Source organism: Centruroides sculpturatus, unplaced genomic scaffold, assembly GCF_000671375.1.
Source record: "Centruroides sculpturatus isolate CEXI.00-Female unplaced genomic scaffold, Cexi_2.0 scaffold315, whole genome shotgun sequence".
In the NCBI taxonomy this organism is placed as follows: domain Eukaryota; kingdom Metazoa; phylum Arthropoda; class Arachnida; order Scorpiones; family Buthidae; genus Centruroides; species Centruroides sculpturatus.
The window spans coordinates 698,195-717,272 of record NW_019384544.1 but is presented as its reverse complement, the minus strand read 5'-3'; the positions used below and the strand labels follow the sequence as shown (position 1 = coordinate 717,272).

Below are 19,078 nucleotides of genomic sequence, written 5' to 3'. Positions count from 1 at the left end.
ACTGCTCATGTATTTGTGACTCGTACAACACGGAATTCATATAACACGGAATTATCAACAGTGTTATAGGGGAAGTCTACTGTATATCGGTGGAAAAATCAATAGAATTCTCTGTAACTTTATAACGAGTCATTCGTATAAATAACAATAGAACAATAGAAATAACAATTTTCTTAAACTTTATTAATAATAACTTATTACAAGATTTCATAAAAACAATAATAACGAATATGTATAGAAGCTTAGCATTATATTAACATATCAGCATAATTTATTTATTTTTTGATACAATAAAATATATAATACTATTACAAATATATTATAATAAAAATAGCAATTAATTTAATATAAATATTCAAATTCTTCCAGCACCGCTACTTTGACGTCTATGAAGCAAGGAAGCTGAAGCTAAAGTACCGAAAAGTTTACAATTGGAAAAGTCATTATTTAACGGTGGAAGATACAAGATATTTTTTGAATCGGAATCCCAATTCTTCTTCTCTCCTAAATAGGAAATTAAATGATTTTCTAATTTTTTCTTCTCATTTCTATTCTTATCGATTGCGGATTGCATGTTTTCTTGTGAAGCCGCTCTCCTCTTGTACCATCCTTTACAAGGTGTAGGTACCCTTTCTAATACTTTCGGATTAGGAAACATATCGGACGGTGTTATAGGAAATTGTCTAGCTTCACGCGTTAATAAATAAACACACGTATCGTGATTATTTCTAGCAGCTAATTGTACAGCATTCAATCCTTGTTTATTCTTCTCTTGAAGTCCTAAAATTTGTCGATCGTGTCGATAATTGTGTAGGAACGTAAATATTATATCACCGTAACCACGCGATGCTGCGTGCATCAGAGCTGTGTTACCTTCTCCGTCTTGGATCGTAACGTCTGTACGTTTCTAGAAAAGAATATTTATACACTATTAAAGGTATTATCACGATAAAAATTAATTTATAACGTAGATAAAAAGGTTTTAAACGTAATTTGATTACGTGTCTTAATTGTCATCACATAGGGGGGAAAAAACGAAGCCACACCCGTATTAATTAAGAAAATAAGCGAGTAAAAGTATTAGAGAATGAAATTGAAATCCTTCCTCTATTATATAACATTTATGAAACTTTATACGAATAGTGTATATTTTAATGTAACTAAATTTAGATAAATATGTCAATCGATTTAGCCTACATTCGATGTAATCAGACATTTATTAAGGTGTGGTCGTAGCCCGTATTACACCAAACACGTAAACTTTCAACTTGATTTTTAAACGCGTAACTTTAAAATAACGACTCGAAAATATACTTTTAAGTATTTTAAAAAAATTCAATTAAAATGGCGACTTTATAAATAAAATTAATCATTTTTTTTTCTTATCGTACACATTTCTGTAAAGATATTCGATTGAAAAGGGCACTGACATTGCGTGTTTTTCTATAAAAATAAAATAAAAAAAAGAAGTTATAAGCTTGTACTAAACAGGATAAACAATAAGGTTATTGACCAGATGGGTCAGAGCAGCTGACCGGAACAATCATTTACGACCGGACGAGTACTCATTTCTTTTAAAGATTAAATTACAATATATAAATCGATTCGGCTTTAAATATTTTATATTTAAAAATCTTTACGAAGTAATATATATGTGATTACGTACGTTCTAAATAAAGTTTTACACGCGAGAGTTAATAAATATGGTATCTTCCTATTATGTGGCTTAACGATAAAGCATTGGAACAATGAGGTGAAGAGAGCTTTACAGGAACATAATCTCGGAGAAAAGAAGACATTTAAAATAATAATAAATTATCTATTGGGGAGTAACTAATTTTACGACGATATCAATAAAATTTAATTGTAGTTTGGGGAAAATATTGATAAAACTTGATTTCTTTTCTAGGAAGTGTTTCGTCGGTTGGAGAAAGAATTTTTAGGAGAATCAACCATAGATTTGTAAAAGGTGTGGCGACATTTCCGGGAACAATTTTATTACTCTAATTTTTATTCGTATTAAATGATAAAGAATCGAATTATATATATATATATAATATTGAGAAAAATATTAAATAATTTAATACAATTAAAAATTTGATTTTATAATAAACTAGAATGATTTTATTTTTAAAATTTCAAGACCTACTTTATATTCTAGATAAAAATATATATATATAATCGACCTATTGTAATTTATATTACTAATATTTATAATTTAAATACTTAAGAAAGTGTTTTAAATATAGAAAAAATAAATAAATAACTTACATTTTCTATAAGGACGGCAACAATTTCGTTATTTCCGTTGATGACAGCGTACATTAATGCTGTTAGACCGTCCCAATCTTGCATGTTAGGATCGGCTCCTGTATCTATAAACAATTTAACAAACTTCGTACGATTTTTTACGTCGATATTCTGACAGGTTATCATCAAAGGTGTTTGTCCTTTATCATTCCTACCATCGATGTCGACTCCCGTTTCCAATATCAATACAGTTTGACGATAACGACCGTGTTGTATTGCTTCGAATAAAGTAGATAACGTCGAAATATTCCTATCCTTGCATTCTTGGTTGGTCATGTTTTTAACTGTGTCAGTCATATAGCATTTTAAACGTGGATCCACGATTATCTGAACCGAGTAGATCCTTCGATAACACTCATTTAACTTTAAAAAAGAAACACTTTTTCCTAATGTAATTTAATGAAATTTATGCGCTTACTTTCTTGCTAAAAGATGATTTTTTTTCTTGTTTTTTTTTGAAGTTACCTTGTTGATGTCGATCCGTATTATGAGATAACGTAGGACGAAAGGAGTACGTCTACAGTTTGATGATAGACTGAACCTGCGCAAGAATATCGATTATAAATTGTTGAAAGACGGAATCAAATCGTGCGATTCATTCCGACGTCCAAAATTTTCTGAGAAAGTTAGAAAATGTTTCATAGTAACTTGGCATTTATAGACTACTTGTGTGATCGAAGTCGAAGCTGACGTTTTATTAGAGAAAGAACAGCTGTGACACTATAAGATAGCATAAAATGTCGTATAGTTTTATTATCGATTATCTTAAAAACATATCAAAATGGGGCTATGAATCACCATATAAAATTTTAATGTGGTCTCATCTGTATGGAAAGATGATATTGATATCTAGTTACTATATTACTGTGTCATGCAATATATATAAAATGGAAACATGATAAAGAAAATGTAAAATTTAGTTCAAATTGTAAATGAAGTAAAAATATTTCCCATGATCTATTATTTAAATAAATACTGGGTAATGTAATATATTATTTGGTTGTTGTTATTTAAAAAAATCACTATTTGTTTAACTAATTTTATATTGATACATAATCGAGCCTAGTTATTTATTTTTTGACAAATAAATTACTGATGTATGAGCTATATTAAACTTTTAAAAAAATATTTAAATGCAACTTAAGTTATTTTTGATCACAGAACTTTATTCAAATTTCATTATCAGTTTTGATACATTTTCAAGCAAAATAACTTCTTATAACAATAATAAATATCTAATAAAAATAAACAAAATTAAAAGAATGGATTATATCCATTCTGTTTTTAATTTTTTTTTTTTTTGTGCAATTTCACGCTGACATTTTTTGTAATTAGATAAATGTTTGCTTTAGTTTTGTTATGAACGATCATTTTTATAATACTTACTATCGACAGACATATCTATAGAATCTACAACCAAAAACTGACTTTTCCGTAGACATATATTAAATAGAATTCAGATCTCGAAGAGGAGGAAGTTTTACAGAAAAATATCACATAACAAATTGTAGATGCAGGACATTTTGTTTTAGTTAATTACATCAAACAGTTTGATTTTTTACAAATTTGTTTCCAATGTAATAACTATAATTCAGTTTCTCATATAACCACAGATACATTTGCCTGATAAAATTATAATTGTGTACAATAGAGAAGGCTTATTTGTTAGTACTGAAATATATTTCAATCTTTTATTTTGCAGAAAATAATCTATATTTCGTAACTCAAGTGAGATATTTGAAAATATGGAAGCAATTTATTACGACGGACAGTTTGTATAATGCGTACCGTAAATATATCGTGAATATAGTTTATTACTAATATATCACTAAATGTTTCGGAATATTAATTTCGGATGTATAGAAATGCCTAATTTCTATTTTTCATCAAGTTTTCTAGCAGAAATTGGATGGCATTGGAGTAAGAATATATTGCCATGGAAATATGATCATTTGCTAATTGGTACCTTGTATGCATTCATGTTAATTTTCAAATATTTAAAAAGTTCAATTACAATATCAGGCAGCTTTTTCATAAGAAAACAAACACCTTTGGAGAATTGAGTAGGATATTATTATCTAAGAAGGAAATATGGATGGCATGAAAAGATATATTGGCAGTCTTTCAACATTCAAAACTTTTCAAGTCGTAAATACATATATCACCACTAACGGACCAAATATTTAACAAAACAATGCTAGTCCATAAGTTTTACTACTTAAATACAAGTCGGTTTCGTCGAACATTTTCACTATTTTAACATTCAAAACAATCATCACATCATTTCGTTATCTTCTTCTTCGGACATCGAAAAGTTACTGTTGATATTAAAACTCCTCGCGATTCTCATGTCGGCGAACGACTGACTCGGCGGCTGAAGATGGCCATCCGTACCCATATTACCGTCGGAATGAAGGCTTCCGTCGATAAAATTGGGCTTTTTTTCGGATTTATGATTTCGAATCATGCTTCTTTTAACCTTTATGTGTTTACCCTGTAAATTTTTTGAAGGAAGTTTCCTCATTGCTGCTAATAATTTTTCTATTGCGGGAGTATAAGCGGATACTTCTTCCGCTAGAACACATCTGTTGGATAACTGTTCGATCAACTGGTCTTTTTCTCTCAGTAAATGTTCTAACTTTTTAAGTTTCTCGTCACTGTATTCGATTCTTTTCGTCAGTTCGTCGATTTCTAAGTCTTTTATTTCGGCTAATTCTCTCAACTTCGACTGCATCATCTCATCCTTCTTTATTAAAGCTTCGGCTTGATCCTGGACGGTAGTCTCCAGTTCCACAACTCTCTGATGTAAGAGCTGTAAATGATCATTCGCTTCCTTGATACTACTTCTGGTCGGACTTGGGTTAGCTCGAGATGAAAACATCTCTTATTTAAATAGATAAATATATTATAGTTTTAATTTAAGACAGATGAATTGAAAATATACTAACATATTTACATGTAACTGGTCGTTCGACGCCATCTTTAATAAACTTCGAAATTCGAACTCGTGTTAACCGAGCGACCTCTGCCGTATAAAAACACTAACGTTTTCGTTTTAAAATAATTAAATATTTCATTATATCTAAATTTTATTACATTTTATTTATCGAANAAGTAATAATAGGGATATCATATGTAGTAATAATAAGGATATAATGAATAAATGTCAATGCCATCTAATCTAATTTAACCTAACCTAATAACTGCCTTCAAAATCTTTACAAACTTCTTCAGTCCTATCTTAGTGACAGTAGTGCAGGTGTTTATACAACACAACATAACATAGTTATACTCATCACTTGAGGCTGTCCTCGGGGATCCAAGTCTGGTTCTGGTCTGTAGAACAAAGCCTATAACTCTATTCTGCACTTAAACAACACCTGCCTCCTGGCTGCCACGTACAGGGTTATGCGGATGACACAATTATCCTAGCTTCACACAGTAACAGTGAATGCTTACAGGACATATGCAATGACATTCTCAATAACATTCATCAGTGGAGTATTAAGCATAGGCAACCCATTAATACAGACAAATGCGAAAGCATGATAGTTGGTAGGAATGCGCCACTTATCAGGAAGCTTACCCTTCAAATAGGTGCTCACAGAATAAAGCAAACAATGGAAATTAAATATTTAGGTGTTATTAGATGTAACTTCACACCCCACATCAAATACATCACGAACAAAGCTAAAAAGACAGCCAATGCTCTCATTAGTATTGCTAGGAACACATGGGGCCTTGGTCCTAATGCTACTAACATTATTTACAGGGGTGCAATTCAGCCAGCACTCCTCTATGCTGAACAGGTCTGGGGCCACCTGGCCGCCAAAGTCGATAACCGTAAAAACTGTTATCTGTTCAAAGGATTGCAGCTCTCTGCATTTGTAAGGCTTATAGGACCGCACCCACTAGTGCCCTTTTGGTAATGTCAGGGTTGACCCCTATCAACTTAGAAATTAAATGCATTATTTGGCAGGAAAATCTCGTCACCTTACCCTGGCAAGATTACAGTGACTCAGATGTTTACAAAATGATTAGAGTAGATAAGATTCCCCCAGTTTGACCTTGATCGATGATATCAAAAAATTCAGCATTGACAAAAATACCCTCCCGACTTACGATTACCACCCCTCCCACCAGCTTGCCCCTGACATTTACTTCGAAGATCCAGGTGGTCATCCCATGTTTAGGATTTACACTGACGGTTCCAAGATGGGTAACAATGTAATAATTTGAGTTTCATGTAAACTACAAAGGGTGCCGCCTTTGTAGTTTACTTCGACTTAGGCTGTGAACTTCACAATGCTTGTTTCCGTCTAGGTACACACTGCTCAATAGCACAGCAGAAACTTTAGCTATTTATATGAGCTTAATTCACATTAGGTGTAGGAAGGACATAAGACACTACTTACACTATCGCATTTATTCTGACAGTAGGATAACTTTACAGAGGATTGCAAAGTCTGATAGCCGCTTAAAAGTCGTCCATCTCATACACCATATTCTCAGACACCTAAACTAAAGTTTATATAATAATATGATATATCACATTATTATATAAACAAATTTTATGCTCGATAGTTTTAGTTCTTTAGTATATGTGTTGTATTAAAAATTGTAAATACAGTGCACTGTATATGTCAAAAATTCATTTGTATTGGTTTACTATTAGTGTTATAATTATATGTTGGAGCTATGAAATGCATCCTTACCTAAATTTGAAGGTGATTATTAAAGACTAACTTTTTTGTAAAAGATCTAGTCTTTTTTTCTGTCGTCCTTGGTGTGATAAGCCCTCCAAATTGTTAAATCCTATTTATTAAGATATCTAACTCTATCTAAATTAAAGTCGTGGGCTAAAAGCGTCATTTATTATTACAAGTGACATACTGTTCAACTTGCATTTACGACATTTAAAAGAAACATAATCACAATCCTTTTGATAAATTAATTTACTACAACCACCAGAATTCAAACCATCTGCATTTGCATATTGCATATGAAAGTTTATGGCAAACAAAACAACTTATCAATTTTTCTGTCAAAATCAAATTCAGAATAATCCTGTACTAAAAAAATTAATGGAAACCCCTCTATTCCACTTTTTCCAGAAATATTATTGATCTTTTTCAAATTCTGTCATTTTAACAATAAACATCTAAAAATTAAATAAAAACTTTGAAAAAATGATTCATACAGCATTATATAACTTTTTGAAACAAAATAACCGAATTACTTTTAACAAAGCGATAAAATGCTAAGGAATTAATCTAGAACTAAAATGACTTTAGATAGCTTGTAAACTAAAGACAGCAACACCTAGATTAACTTTCAAAGCATGAATATTGTCAAGATTCCAGAAATGCTACCATAGGGGCTATCTAGATGCACTTCTACCAACTTTGCTTTTTACAAAATTAAACAGAATAATTTACATAAACTATTCAAAATCTCCTCTGCAGATAAAAACAAGTAATTCTCAATACTCATAGGGAAACAAGCTCAATTTCCATTTATTCAAAACAAAAAATTTACAATGTTTAAAATAAAAATTTAGTTTCTACCTGTTGGTCTTATCCTTTTGGTGGAAAGTTTAAAATTGGTTGTGAATTTTTTGGCAGATCATATCTCAAAAATGAAACAGATTTTAAAAACTTTTATAGAAGATTTTATGCTTATTTTTCATCCTAGAATCTATCCTAAAATATTGACATGGAGTTTGTTACACCCTGTATATTCAGATATCAATAAAGTGTATTAATGATACAGTATATTAATGAGTAATTATATATAATATATTAATGAATAATTTACACATGTACATGTATGTGTACATATGATATACATATAAAAGAAATAAGCAGTACAACATATTTCTATATATAAATACATTATACAGGATATATACTATATATATGATACTATTTCTTAATGAATGTAATTGTTTAGATTATTTGAAATTTAAAAATTGAAAACAGAATAACAAAATTTTTGTTAAGTTTAGAGTTAATAAAGTTATTTATTTTTCTTTTAGGTAGTTGTAGGTGGAAGAAATAAATATCTCATCAATGGTTGTAATGCAACAAATACTAGAGTTTATGATTTATTTCGTTCAGTTCAGTTAAATGTCAATAATCCTCATTTTTTAATAATGCAAGGAAGAATTACAAAAGTATTAAATATGAAACCTGCTGAGGTAAAAAAATTGCAATTATTTTTTTTTTCTACTTTTTGAACTATGTAATATATTTATTTCTAATTTCTGTAATATTTCAAATATCTAAATAAGATCAAAATAATATAAAAACTGTGGAAAAATAATTTGAGTTTCATGTAGATTTAGAACAATTATATCTCATTATAAAATTAAAACATAACTTTTCAATTCTTAAAGATATACTAAAATACGTGTCATTTTATTTGATTAATCAGATAATAAAATAGTTTTAAGTAAAACTGTAAAAATAAAATATATACAGTCAAATCCCATTATTACAAAATGGAAGAGACTAAAAATTGGCACTTTAAATTAACAAGGTTTTTGTTAAGTAAATTTAACAAAAAAGTTAATGGTGATACGAGCAAAAACCAAATTTTCTCTTTGTTATTTCACTGTATTTTGTTTAAGTATGTTTTAAAGTAAATATAATTAGTTCTTGCTCCAAACACACTTTATTGAGATTCATAGCTTGAATAAAGAATCAAAGCACATTTTTCAATATTGGTTAGAGTTGATAAAATGGTTATTAAAGTAACTGGATATAATAGATTGATATATTTGTCATATTGAATCCAGAAGTGGAATATGTGTAAAAACAAATTTAGAACAAGTAAAATGGTGAAGCCATTTTTGGGACGAGACTATGTCTCAGAGAGTGCGAGCAATGCATGCACAGATCTTGCACTCGCTCCTGTAGAAACGGTCTCGGCATTGCGTATTTTCTTTTGACCCAGTTCTCGGTCCCCTGACTACCTACAAATCTGGTTTATTTTATGAGCACATGATTTGGGCACCAAATACCCTATGCCAAATTGCAACTCCTGACATGTACTCCTTCATACCTTTAAGGTGTACAGCCATTGACAGCAGCATGATTTTAGAGATGAGACTATAACTTATTTGCTTGAATTTCAATGGAATGATTTGTTGTAATTTTAAAATTATGAACTAACTACAGTATTTAATATTGTAATTTAGTTGTTTCATTATTTTCATTATTAAATCAATTAAAAATAAGAACTATTTTATTTGCTGGAAATTTTGAATTTAGGTGTGATTTGTGAAGAACTATTTCATGAAAGTACAGATTTTTAATCAAATATTTCCCAATCTTATTAATTTCCAATTTCAACGCACATGTTAACGGTGTTTTAATCATTCAGCAAGTAGAATACTAATTTCTGTCTATAAGAAAAACTTATTTTTTGAGTTGGAGTGAATTTTGTTAGTTTGGTCTATACTACATTGCTAATAACAATGGTAACATTGACATCATAATCATTGTATCTAACATTAAAGTCAAAAAATATACCCCTTAGTAAGGATGTGGCTTGTGTGGCTTCTGGTAAGCTGGAAAACAATGGTTTTTTTTTTATTAAATTATGAAATATAATTTTTATTAAATTCACAGGCTCTTAGCCTGGTTCATATTACATATAAACCAATATTTTCTATTAACCAAATATGTTAGCATTGAAATGCCTGTCCTCATCCATGAGACTATAGACCTTTGCATTAATATGGAATTTGCATAAACTGATAATGTAATAATAGGGTTTGGCTATATTAAAAATGTTATAAATACATAAATGAATATAGTTTAAATGTTATATTTTTGTGCTTATTATTTATGTTTGTAAATTGTTTGAAACCTGATAATACTTGTATACAAAACCAGCAAATTTAACATAGTCCAGAGAGTGGTGGGGCCAGTTTCTGGTCCTTCACTAACAAAGCCATGTTAAAAGTTAACTTACTATCAATGACTACCACTGGTCCATCTGAAATCAATGTTGTTTACCTACATAAACTTAGTATAAGAGATCTAAAAGTTTATTTTTGAATAGTTTAAGAAGAATTTTTTGTCAGTTTAAGTAATCATTTAGAATACTATTGATCACAATTGTTAGATTGCATCAACTTATCAAGCTCTCTTAATGACAGTTTGTGTATCCTATAAAACTTTATGCTGTTAGTAATTTTTAATAAAATATATTCAATTTCAGAAACTGTGAACATGAATTATAAAATATGTGAACACACATGTAAAGTATTTATCAAGTTAAAAACATAGAAAACAAAAACAAATAAATTTCATATTTGTTTAGGTATTTATGTATAACATTTTTAATATATATTTTATTTTTACATTTTTACAAAATCATTTGATATCTGATTAAATCAAAATGTTTAGATTAATTAATAATATATATTGAGAAATTATTATTTATAATTTAAGAAGTGTAATTATTGAATTAAACTAAGCTGATTTTGTAATATAATATATATTATTTTAAGATATTATCCATGATAGAGGAAGCTGCAGGTACTGGGATGTATGAAAGTAAGAAAATGTCTGCACAAAAAACAATTGAAAAAAAAGATGCAAAACTTAATGAAATTGATAAAGTAAATATTTTCATTAATTATTGATATTTGTCTTCAATAGAATTATGCTTGGTTATTAATAATTTGTAATAAGATTCTTTCAGAGGAAATTACACCAACACTAACTCGATTAAAAGAAGAAAGACAAGCATATATGGAATACACAAAAGTTGTACGAGAACTTCAACATCTTACTAAATTACATGTCGCTTGGCAGTTCATAGGCGCTCAGGTAAATAATGATAAACTGAAAAAATTGGAAAAAGGTAATATGTAATAATTGTTGAAATATCTTTTTATTCAGAATTTATGCAAGAAATCTAATGAGACATTAAAACAAAGTAAAGAAAGAATTAATTCCCATCATCAAGAAATAACAAAAACTAAAGAGAAAATAAAAGAACTTGATAAACAAATTAGAGAATTAGAAAAAAAGAAAGATGAGGTAAGATCAAATAAATATAGATATAAATAAATAAAAATACTAAATTAACATTTTATTTTTAATATTTATGTAGGAAGAGGGTGGTAAATTAGCAGAATTAGAAGATAAATTAAAAGAACATCAAATGACTGAGGCTAAAATTAATAGTGATGTAAAACATTTAAAAGATTGTTTGAAAGAAGAAGAAAAGAAAAGAAAAGAAGTTTTAAACAATCTTGAAGAAGTAAGATATTTACTGAAGAATTTTAAATGAATAATCCTGATTGATAATTTCCTGGAGCCAAAAATTTTTAAGAATAATTATTTAGTAAAAAGAAAATAGAGTCAAATGTACTATGATATGCTTCTTGTCTTAGACTTCTTAATGACTTGTGAGCACTAAGATTGGCCTTCTTTACCGCTAGACTTATTACACTGCCACAGGACCACAAATTAGACTTAAAAAAACCCTGTTTTATTTTCATTTTTTAAATTTTATTTTCACTGAAAATAAAACAGTGATTTTCTAAATCTAATTTGTGGTCCTGTGGCAGTGTAATAAGTCTAGTGGTAAAGTAAGGCCAATCTTAGTGCTCACAAGTCAGAGTCAAATATATCACAATAAATTTTAAAATAATTACACTAATAAACATAACACAGTGGAATTTGGTTAACTCAAATCATTTGGAGAAAAATAATTCAGACTGAGTTAAAAAGTTTTGAGTTATGAAAGTTCAGCTAAAAATCAAGCTTTTTATGCATCATTTTATTAGTGGTTTTTTTTTCATCACAAACCTACTAATATGTATGATGGTTATATTTTTAAAATTTTGCTGGAAAGGTTAAAATTTTTACATAGAATTTGACAATAATTGGTTTTTTAATGAATTTATCAAAAATTATTTATTTATTACATCAGCTAGTCAGAGAAATCCATTAGCAATCAAATAAAATTAAAAAAAAAAGTTTGAAAAATAGGTTTAGATGGTAGTTATAGTATCTTGGTCACATATGCTGTCTGGAAGTCACCACCCCACCGTCACATGACAGGATGTTTATTTTTAGTCATATGTGGTTCCTGTTCTTTATAGAAAGTTTCTGATTAGTGTATTTAGTAGATGAACATTAATTATTTTATTTAAATCAAAATTCTGGAGAGTCTATGAAAATACTGTATCAATAACCTATTCAAATTAAACAGTTTGACAAATTTGAGTTTTTAATGTGTAAATTCGTAAGCTAGACAATTGGGGAAAGAAAATGACTTTGAGTAAATGCAACTTCAAGTTAACCTGGTTACACTATATAACAAAAAATATCAATATAATGACCAACCATAACTTTACTATTGACCTCCACATATTTATAAGATATTTTTGGATTGTTAACATAAATGAAAGTATGTTAACAATCCAAAAATATTTGTAAAATAAGTAATTTGGTAAATTTGAATTACATTTTAAAATTTAAATATTGTTTATGCATCTTGGAACTAATTTTTTATAATAGAACAAATTGTACATAGTAAGGAACCTTGACTCTAAGTTGGGCTGTGAATCTGCCCAAAAACATTTGTCAGTCTATTAAATGTATTTGCTGGAAAAGAAACTTTCCTTGTTGATTAGTGTTAAAAATTTCCAGTTTGAGTTTTCTCAGTTTATTTTAAAATATGCTCAAATGAAATAAATAATTTAAATCTTACAAGTATTAATTTTTTTTTTAATTTAAACTGAAATTAATACTACAGGGATAAAAATAGTTTATGTACAGTTTTCACAGCTGTTTTGCTTACAAAATATATTCAACATTTGTATAATTCTAAATAAATTTTAAAATTAAACTAATTAAATTATAGCTTATAAATATTTGATTAAGTTTTTAAAAATAATCTTGGAGAAATTATATTTACAACTAGAACACATGTAAACTGAAAAACCTTGCAAAAATCTCTAATAAAAGCTGCCTTATTACTTCCAGCAAATTATATTTACAATTTAATAAGTAGTTATTTAATTTGAAAATTTTGACATAACTTTATATTTACGTGGTAACAATGTATTAAATGTCTTTATTATTCTTCATCTTGGTCTATTACAGGATACCAATACTTTAAAAAATAAAGAAAAGGAAATGGAAAAATTACTTACTAAATTTCTGCAATTACAAGAAACTAGTAAGAAAGATGCTGAAGCAGTACAAGCCGCTCAAAAACATTTTCAAGCAGTAAGTGCAGGATTATCTAGTAATGCAGAAGGAGAAGAAGCAACTTTGGCAGATCAGTTAATGAGTATGTAAAATGAAAAAAACTGTTTTTAATTAATACAGTAGTCCCCTGTATTTGCAGTTTCACTTTCCATGGTTTTAGTTATCCACAATAAACTATAATCTGAAAATATTGCAAAGAAAATTACAAAAATAAAAAAATCATATATTTTAAACTGCAGACCATTCTGAATAGCATGATGAAACCTTGCACCATCCCTGCTGGGATGTGGATCATATTTTTTATCGTTTATCCACACTGTACATGCTACTTGTCTCATTAGTCATTTGGTAGCTTGCTTGGTTATCAGATTGTGACTATTACAGTATCATAGTGCTTATGTTTGGGTAACCCTTATTTTACTTAATGATCCTGAATTACAAAAATAGTGATGCTGGGAATTCAGATATGCTGAAGAAATGCTGTAGAGTCTTCCTTTAATATAAAAGTTTTGATTGAGTAAAGAAGGGAAAAACTCATATGCTAAGATTGCAATATACTATATACAGTGGTACCTCAGGATACGAAATTAATCTGTTCCGAAACTGAGATCGTATCATGAAAATGTCGTAAGGTGGATCATCTTTTCCCATACGATTACATGTAAAACCAAATAATTCGTTCCAACGCGAAAAACATACTCAAATTAAAGCCAAGTAATACATTTAAAAAAATAACTGTAGTAAGAAAAACAAATGAAAAATGCGAACTAATGTAACGTCGTATGGTGAGTTTTTGTTCGTATCGTGGAGCAAAAATATGTTCGAATTTCATGTCGTATCCTGAAAATTTCGTATGCTGGGGCGTTCGTAACCTGAGGTACCACTGTACTATAATAAAAGTTACATGATGTGTATTCACAGATATTTTATTATAATATATTGTTATAATTGTTCCATTTTATTATTAGTTATTCTTTTAATCTCTTACTGTACCTAGTTTATAAATTAAACATTTAACAGGTATGTATAGAAAAAAACAGTATATGTTTGGCACTATCTGTGATTTCAGGCATCCACTGAAGATCTAGACCTATGCAAATAAGGAGACTATTGTATTCAAATTTAAGAAATTTTCATTAATTTATTATTTTATGATTTAAATTTATACTATTTTAGAATTCTGATAAGTAATATACAGGTATCTCTTGTATAATGCAGGATTTGATTAACTTGTGAAATTAATTGCTGCAATCCTTTTATATGTAGCAAAAGTTTTAATATATGCAGCTTTAATGGGTGTCTTTACGTAGCATAAATATGTTTTTCTTGGAACATAAGGTGTTAGTGAATTTGCTATTTTTGTTTATTAAAATAAAAATATTTGTTATTAACCAAAAATTTGTTCTAGCAAGTAGTGATTGTTCAGTTGAGTACCAAGGTACCACTGGTTTCATTAATATGATCTTGATGTACGTGGTAGCATCTAGGGATTGATTAATTAACCGTGTTAATCAAGGGATACCTGTAAATATTTATTGAATAACTCCATTTGTATCATTTGTAATTTTTTGTACAGAATAAATTGTATATAATTTTCATTTGATGTACCAGTACAGTAGTACATTAAAGCATCACAATAACATTTTCTATAACAGCACAGTAACACTCCTCTAGCTTACATAAACTGATAAACAATGAGGTAATAGAAAACTAAAAGTGGAAAAAAAATTTTAAGTGACAAAACAAATGGTAAAATTTTAAAAATTTTCAGAGGAATCACTGCTTATACAATTTGTTTCTATGAACAAACTGTAATTTATGCTAAACTTAATTAAATTAATATGTTAGAATAAGAGTGATATGATGATGATAGTCATTGTTGAAATTATTAAAATATTTTATCTTCACCTTAATATGTATAACAGAATCTTTTACCAGAAATGTTTGAGATTGGAAGTTTTTTGGATTTTAGAATATTTATTTGTTTGCATCTGATTAATTGATCAATATTAGTCTGTTTTGAATTTTTTTTATGTCTCTTATGTAGGGAATTTTATTAATTTTTTATAAACCAAATGTTTTCACATGTCTGTATAAATACATTTTTTAAAGGTATCTACAGTAGGGATATGAAAGTATTTAAAGATATTCACATAGAGGGGTTAATTGATCTGTTAGAAAAAACACTATTTGTTTAATTTTAAATGTGTCTATTAACCCTTAACTGGTTTTATGGGGGCCGCGCGGCCCCCACGTGTCATATTTTTACAATTTTCTAAAAATCTAAATATCGTGCGCAGCTGCCATTTTATGTAATCTCATTACGTCGTGACTCTTAGCTAGTGCCAAATGTTCGGCCCTGTAGCACTTACAAGGATGGAGCTACGTACCTTCTGGGGGCCGCGCAGCCCCCACGATACCAGTTACGTTGGTTTTTTGTGGAAATGTGTTTTTATATTTTTTTTATTTTTACAATTATTTAGCAAAGATATCTCAATCTTTCATCAAAAATTCAAAATGACTACCAAAGAATCATTTGAACTGCTAATAGAAGATAATATTATACAAATTGCTAGATCAAGCCGAAATCTCCTGAAAAGAGTATGTTGTCATTTTGTGCTGGAAAAAAAGATGGTAAATATGCTACTAAGTGCAACAGTTGTTTGAAATTTATTTGCAAAGTGCATAGTACTACAAAAATACTATGTGATAACTGTCAAGACTGAACTACGTAATTGCGTTAAAATGATCCTGAGTGTTAAAAATAGAAGTGATTATATTATCTGTGGTTTTTTAACAAATGATAGTTAGAGGCTATAAGAGATACTTTTTTATAAGATTAGTTTCTTAAGAATAAGAAAACAAAATATCTTTGGTAAAAACTTACAATAGGGTAGATTTTTGTATTGTTAAAAAAAGCATACACCAAAAGTTGTAACAATTTTGTGATTTCTTGTAATAATTAAGTAAAGAAAATTATATAAATAAATAAAAGTTGATTATACTAAAGAAGGGTTCCATTTAGCATTTATGCTCTTTTAAACTGTCACATTGTTAAACTTGCTCTCTAAAGGCAAATTTTGCTTGGGGGCTGCGCAGCCCCCATGATACCAGTTATGATTGTAAAATTTACGAAACCAGTTAAGGGTTAAATACATGTTAAAAATTAGGATCAAACTACACTCCAGGAATATTAAAAAAAAACACATAATGTATACTGTAAATCTGCACAGATAAGACAATAGTTGAATAAAAAAAAAGACCCCCAAAATCCGGAGTCATCTTATAGGACAGATTCAAAAAAAAATTAGATTAAAATTTATATAAATTAAATCATTATAAAAAAACCAAAAAACCGTAATTATTTAATAGTAGAAAGTAGGGTATGTCCACAAAATAAAATAGCCCATATGACATTTTTGTGAATAGTCAAGTCATTACCCAAATGCCAGAATCAGTGCAAATGTTTTCAACAATCGCAATGCAGTGCTGCCAGATGCAAGAAAATAAAATTTATAGTTCTTTCAAAAAATTACAAATAGGACGTAATTCCATATACACTATACAGTGTTATTATCCAGATGATGATCGCTGATCTAAACTAAATTCATAGGCCGTTGATAGTTTGGGGGTCGTCTTATAGGACAGATATATGCTAAAACTATAAAACTTTGACAAAAATTTATACCTTGTCTTATCTGAAGGTCTCATCTGCACATATATACAGTATTTCTCATAAAGTTTATTAGCTGGATGGGATACCCAACAAAAGGAACACAGGAGAACACTGGGACATTCCCAGTGCTTTGTGGAATTTTCCATTTGTGCTGTGTCACGTCAGCATTCAAAAAACTTTCAGAATTTTGGATAAAGGCATTTTGACATGTATCTTAAAAATTTATTTAGATTATCAATTTTTCTAATCAAAATTCAAAAAAATAATTCTGAGCAAGAATTTAATTCATTTCTCCAATAGTATTCTGTGCAATAATTGGTTTATGTAACCTATGAAACTTTCAAAAAAGAATCCAAAGTTGACAAATCTAACTAACATATTCTAAATATGTTCAAAATTCTAACTTATTAAATTCTGCTTTAGAATGTTTTCATATTTTAGTTTTTCAAAAAGACTAAGTAGGAACTATACTCTCATCAGATTGTGTATAAAAGATGTTATTTATCATCTTATTTTTAAACTGGCTGTTAGCTGTGGCTTTGCCCATGTGGATTTTGCAACTTGATAGAATTAACCCTCCCTCGGTACTTCACTAAGATTCTCAATCATTAGTTTTTACTAATTTGGTAAAATTACTGATTTTTGTTTGTTTCAAACTATGGACTAAATTCAAACTATGCACCTAAATTCAAGTTTCAAATATTATGGGATTCCGAGATACAATAAATCTGAGTTCAATTTTTTTTTTTCGAAACATAAATGACATTATCTGAAAATTCTTAAAACATAAATATTAGTGTTTCTCAAACGGGATTCCGGGATCCCGGTTGTTTTTTTAACCCGGGAAACTTTTCTTATCCCGGGAAATCCCATAAATTTCTTAAAAATTCACTTTTTTTCTTATTTTGTGTTAAGGTTAAGAAATTTTGCAAATAAAAAGCATAATTATCTCATTCACTGTCAGAATACATTTGTATTTATTAACTTTAAACCTAATAATTATACCATTTAATTTCAAGATATTTTGTATACCTTAAAAATAATTGATTCTATCCCAGGATCCCGGAAAACAGTTTACTTTTATCCTGGAATCCCAGGATAAGCAAAAGACAGAGAAATGAGAAACCCTAATAAATATTTACTGAAGAATAGAGTTTCAGTTACCCCAGTACCTCTTTGTAAACCACGTTTGTGATACTGCCTTTTGGGGCTAAGACTTTTTAAGCCTTAATCCTCTCCCTCCCCGTGGGGGAATTTCCAAAAATCCCTTCTTAGTGTGCATTTTCTTGACATACCCTAACTGTGTACCAAATTTTACCTCTAGGTTCAGCGGTTTGCTCTGGGCAATGATGAATCAATCAGTCAGTCAGGACATGTAATTTTATATATTTAGATAAATGAAAACATTGATAGAATAAATTAGTATTTATATTTAGACTATTTTTTATAATACTAATTAATCAATAAGACTTTATAAAGATAGTAACCTAAAATGCATGGAAACAAAAAAGAAATACAAACATTAATTCTCATTACAAAACATTATAAATAATACTGATAATAATAAAATATATATTGTGTAAATAAAAAATGAAGTTATCAATGATAAGAATAATATAAACTTTAATTACTTAATAAAATCAATCTTATATATATATATCTTTATTGCATGTTCTGACATGCAATAAAATTGATCCTAAAAATGAACAGTTTAAGTCGAAGAAAGTCTTGTCAGATTGCTATGTCCAGCTTTCACACTGTAGTAGTACAGTATTATACAGTACCAATGGGTCATTCAAGTATTAATTACATCAGTAGTTTATGAGGAAGTGGAATTTGTTTATATCTGACA

The 19,078-nt window shown here is 28.8% G+C and overlaps 3 protein-coding genes across 3 annotated transcripts in view; 1 reads left to right on the top strand and 2 right to left on the bottom strand.

Moving 5' to 3' along the window:
* Positions 1-355: 355 nt before the first annotated feature.
* On the bottom strand, positions 356-2,740 carry LOC111623465 (ankyrin repeat domain-containing protein 63-like). The gene is made up of 2 exons (XM_023366048.1): positions 2,272-2,740; positions 356-907 (listed from the first exon to the last, which is right to left on the bottom strand). Exons 1-2 carry the CDS (start codon positions 2,605-2,607, stop codon positions 356-358), a joined length of 888 nt encoding a protein of 295 aa, XP_023221816.1. The 5' UTR covers positions 2,608-2,740.
* A 940-nt stretch (positions 2,741-3,680) lies between these two features.
* Positions 3,681-5,341, bottom strand: LOC111623456. Its single transcript, XM_023366040.1, has 2 exons — positions 5,267-5,341; positions 3,681-5,193 (listed from the first exon to the last, which is right to left on the bottom strand). Exon 2 carries the CDS (start codon positions 5,189-5,191, stop codon positions 4,586-4,588), a length of 606 nt encoding a protein of 201 aa, XP_023221808.1. The 5' UTR covers positions 5,192-5,193; positions 5,267-5,341; the 3' UTR covers positions 3,681-4,585.
* Positions 5,342-5,855: 514 nt separating this feature from the next.
* The window catches only part of LOC111623464 (structural maintenance of chromosomes protein 2-like), a 33,502-nt gene continuing 20,279 nt past the window's right edge, over positions 5,856-19,078 (top strand). Inside the window, exons 1-7 of the mRNA XM_023366047.1 lie at positions 5,856-6,119; positions 8,348-8,509; positions 10,832-10,942; positions 11,016-11,153; positions 11,226-11,366; positions 11,440-11,589; positions 13,443-13,632. Coding sequence (XP_023221815.1) covers positions 5,856-6,119; positions 8,348-8,509; positions 10,832-10,942; positions 11,016-11,153; positions 11,226-11,366; positions 11,440-11,589; positions 13,443-13,632 — 1,156 coding nt within the window. The remainder of the gene's footprint in view (positions 6,120-8,347; positions 8,510-10,831; positions 10,943-11,015; positions 11,154-11,225; positions 11,367-11,439; positions 11,590-13,442; positions 13,633-19,078) is intronic.

Bases quoted from the DNA above. Each gene is read 5' to 3' on its own strand.
- LOC111623456 (XM_023366040.1), bottom strand. From the start codon at position 5,191: ATGTTTTCATCTCGAGCTAACCCAAGTCCGACCAGAAGTAGTATCAAG.
- LOC111623465 (XM_023366048.1), bottom strand. From the start codon at position 2,607: ATGACTGACACAGTTAAAAACATGACCAACCAAGAATGCAAGGATAGG. The intron at 908-2,271 runs GTAAGTTATTTA...ATTCTTTTCTAG, and splicing joins TTGCCGTCCTTATAGAAAAT to AAACGTACAGACGTTACGAT.